This window comes from Protobothrops mucrosquamatus, unplaced genomic scaffold, assembly GCF_001527695.2.
Source record: "Protobothrops mucrosquamatus isolate PMUCROS unplaced genomic scaffold, P.Mucros_1.0 scaffold5649, whole genome shotgun sequence".
Taxonomy (NCBI): domain Eukaryota; kingdom Metazoa; phylum Chordata; class Lepidosauria; order Squamata; family Viperidae; genus Protobothrops; species Protobothrops mucrosquamatus.
In genome coordinates, this window is record NW_015391501.1 from 28,151 (window position 1) to 31,865 (window position 3,715).

Sequence of the window (3,715 nt, forward strand, 5' to 3'; positions counted from 1 at the left end):
TCCCTTCCAACTCTATTATTCTGTTATCCATCATTTAAAGCCGCCACATCTCTAAAATTAGCTCAAAAGCTTTGACTGTAAACTATTTTGGGACATTTTTCCAGGCTTGAAAGACATAGATTTTTTCCATATATACTTTTGTAGGAGTGTGTATCTGTATTTCTCTCTGTATGCATATATCTGGAATTATATAATCTATGCCCATCACTTCCAGATGTATTTGATGATAAACCTTTGCATTGCTAAGGATTTGTGATTGACCAAAGTCAATAAGAAATTTTACCCAAATCAACAAGTGAATTTGATTGAATGGATATTTGAACATGGATGTCGGTAGTCTTCCATGTATCAGATGAATCATAAACAACGTAAAAGATTATTCTATCATTGTGGCATGTTTGCTTTTTCATTGTGATGTATACTTCTCTTCTTTTTTCACACCTCTCACCATTTTATAAAAATTAAAGTTACACTTTTCCTTAAATCTTGTAGAAAAGAGGATGGGAAGAAGAGCACTCTGGACAGCTAAGAATAACAAGCAACATTGAAAAGGAAAGCAAACCGAGCCAGAAATCAAAATATTTTCCATTTTCTTCAGAAAACCACACAATTCTCCTCTTCCTCCAGCAGCTCTTAGGAAAAAAAGAGAGAAAATCAAGAAAAATTTCAAACTGGAATACGTAGATTATTCAGAACTCAAGGATACTTTACATGAAAAGTGAAGGGAGATTATTTTTAATTCATTAAAAGAGTGAAATATCTGGAAGTCAATTGGAGGAAAAGGTGAGTATGAAAGGCACGTAGAGCAGAGAGTCATACAGGCCTCGTACTGTGAGGAAGATAACAACTTGAATGAAAGCACCACTAAACAAGGGATTATCCATATTTTTTACTTCCTCAAGAATATCAGCTGTGGAAAAGCTCCATAGTTGTGTCTATTGTTAGAAAAGCATAGATTGCAAATCACAACTGATTATGCACAAGAGGAGCCACACAGCAGAAAAGCCATACAAATCATCTGATTGTGGCAAAAGCTTTAGTCAGAACAGCTCCCTTGTAGTTCATGGAAGGACCCACACAAGAGAAAAGCCATAAAAGCACTCCTAGTGCAGTAAATGCTTTAATGACCATGGCAACGTGATGATACATCAGAGGATTCACAGCAGAGAGAAAACGTATGACTGTACTGATTGTGCGAAAGTTTCATTACAAATTCCCATGTCATGAGGCACCATAGGAGATACACAGAAGAGAAACACTTTGAATGTGCTATCTGTGGGGAAAGTTTCAATAGAAATTCCCATCTGGTGAGTCACCAGAGGACTCACACAGGAGAGAAATCCTTCGAATGTCCTGATTGTGGGAAATGTTTCAGTCAGAATTCCTGCCTTGTGAGACACCAGAGGACTCACACAGGAGAGAAACCCTTTGAATGTCCTGATTGTGGGAAAAGTTTCAGTCAGAATTCCTGCCTTGTGAAACACCAGAGGATTCACACAGGAGAGAAACCCTTTGAATGTCCTGATTGTAGGAAAAGTTTCAGTCAGAATTCCAGCCTTGTGAAACACCAGAGGACTCACACAGGAGAGAAACCCTTTGAATGTATTTATTGTGGGAAAAGTTTCAGTCACTATTCCATTCTGGTGACCCACCAGAGGACTCACACAGGAGAGAAACCCTTTGAATGTCTTGTTTGTGGGAAAAGTTTCAGTTGCAATTCCCACCTGGTGAGACACCAGAGGACTCACACAGGAGAGAAACCCTTTGAATGTCCTGATTGTGGGAAAGGTTTCAGTCAGAATTCCCACCTGCTGACACACCAGAGGACTCACACAGGAGAAAAACTCTTTAACTGTCCTGATTGTGGGAAAAGTTTCAGTGATAAATGCAGAATTGTGATACACCAGAGGACTCACACAGGAGAGAAACCCTTTGAATGTCCTGATTGTGGGAGAGGTTTTAGTCAGAATTCCCACCTGGTGACCCACCAGACGATTCACACAGGAGAGAAACCGTTTGAATGTCCCGAATGTGGGAAAAGTTTCAAACAGAATTCCAGCCTTGTGAAACACCAGAGGACTCACACAGGAGAGAAACCCTATGAATGTCCTGATTGTAGGAAAAGTTTCAGTTGCAATTCCCACCTGGCGAGACACCAGAGGACTCACACAGGAGAGAAACTCTTTGAATGTCCTGATTGTGGGAAAAGTTTCAGTCAGAATTCCAACCTTGTGAAACACCAGAGGACTCACACAGGAGAGAAACCCTATGAATGTCCTGATTGTAGGAAAAGTTTCAGTTGCAATTCCCACCTGGTGAGACACCAGAGGACTCACACAGGAGAGAAACTCTTTGAATGTCCTGATTGTGGGAAAGGTTTCAGTTGCTATTCCAACCTGGTGACACACCAGAGGACTCATATGGGGGAGAAATCTTTCAAATTTCCAGTCTGTGGACGTTACTTCCCTCATAAATCATCCCTTATTGCACACGAGAAAATCCACACGAGGCAAAAGTTGAAGAATTTAGAAAAGGCTTGAAATTCATTCCCATTGAAACTGTAGTTGAGAAATTGACCATTTGAATTGTGGTCTGAATCTTTCTACTCAACCATGTCTCAGGACTAGACTTGTAGGTGGAGAGAAAAGGAAAATGGAAAAGGGCTAACTACCAATTTCTGGTTAGCAGCAGCAGCTACTGGATATTTCCTTTTGTAGAAGTTGTGGATTTCCTCAAAAAGACTTCTGGGTGGTAGTTTTGTATATTGATTATATAATTCCCACATGTGGAGTTTCAGGTCTTCTACCTTGGTTTCCTCCAGATTTTGAGCCCCAGAATTCCTGAGCCAGCGTAGAAAAGGTCCTCAAGATATAACTGTCATGGGCTTTGCAATAATGGTTGCATGTTGCAATGACGGTTAAGTGAAACCTCTTTCCTAAACTACCCTGATCTCTCTGATGCAGCCATTAATTTAATGTGTCAGTCGCTAAGTGGAACACTGGCGATCTCAGGGTTGGGGGAAGCTCTTCAAGGCCTAGTGTAGAAGAAATGATCCAACGCTGACACCTACTGGTGGATGAGGACTATAAAAACTATAAAACTTCTGTCTGTGGCCTTCAAAGTCTCAGTAAACATAGTTGCTTAGATAAAATGATATTTACAGAAACAATAGATGTTTTACAAGAGGAAATATATGATACGCTGCAATCCATTCAAAGGACAATGATCTCAAACCACAAAGAAATACAAAATAACTTTGAAAGTATAAATCAACTTCACTTCAAAAAAATCCTCAGAACACAGCAGAGATGATTGAATATAAATTAGAGGAAAAAGACTTAAAGATGGACTTTCACAAAATAAAAGAGTATGATTTAATTCAAGTGGAAGAAAAGACAACTTACATTTTAACATCACAAAACAAATTTGAAGACGAGAAAGGATTTGACGAAGAGACAAAAAGAAGTGGAGAAAAGAGGAAGGAAAAGGCTTTCTAATGGAAAGAAGAGGGCAAACGGTCAGGACAGAGACATTGATTTACTTTCTACATATACAGTAACACCTACGTATGGGAAAACCTTTGGATTCAGCAAAGTACATTGATTAAGAAAGATTCTGGGCAAAGAAAAAAGATTAAGATGGAAACCAAGAAAATAGATGATGGGACATATCAGCGAGAATACTTAAAAAAGAAACGTGTTTGAATATGGTTAAA

At 39.1% G+C, this 3,715-nt stretch overlaps 1 protein-coding gene and 1 long non-coding RNA gene across 2 annotated transcripts in view; both read left to right on the plus strand.

Moving 5' to 3' along the window:
- LOC107299877 overlaps window positions 1-582 on the plus strand; it is a 4,833-nt gene extending 4,251 nt beyond the window's left edge. The window contains exon 3 of the long non-coding RNA XR_001549202.1: window positions 493-582. This is a non-coding gene — a long non-coding RNA (uncharacterized LOC107299877). The remainder of the gene's footprint in view (window positions 1-492) is intronic.
- A 153-nt stretch (window positions 583-735) lies between these two features.
- LOC114922173 (zinc finger and SCAN domain-containing protein 2-like) lies at window positions 736-3,233 on the plus strand. Its single transcript, XM_029286895.1, has 2 exons — window positions 736-1,872; window positions 1,957-3,233. The coding sequence occupies exons 1-2, from the start codon at window positions 1,224-1,226 to the stop codon at window positions 2,538-2,540; spliced, it is 1,233 nt and encodes a 410-aa protein (XP_029142728.1). The 5' UTR covers window positions 736-1,223; the 3' UTR covers window positions 2,541-3,233.
- The last annotated feature ends 482 nt before the right edge of the window (window positions 3,234-3,715 follow it).

Bases quoted from the DNA above. Each gene is read 5' to 3' on its own strand.
- LOC114922173 (XM_029286895.1), top strand. From the start codon at position 1,224: ATGAGGCACCATAGGAGATACACAGAAGAGAAACACTTTGAATGTGCT. The intron at 1,873-1,956 runs GTTTCAGTGATA...ATTGTGGGAGAG, and splicing joins CTGTCCTGATTGTGGGAAAA to GTTTTAGTCAGAATTCCCAC.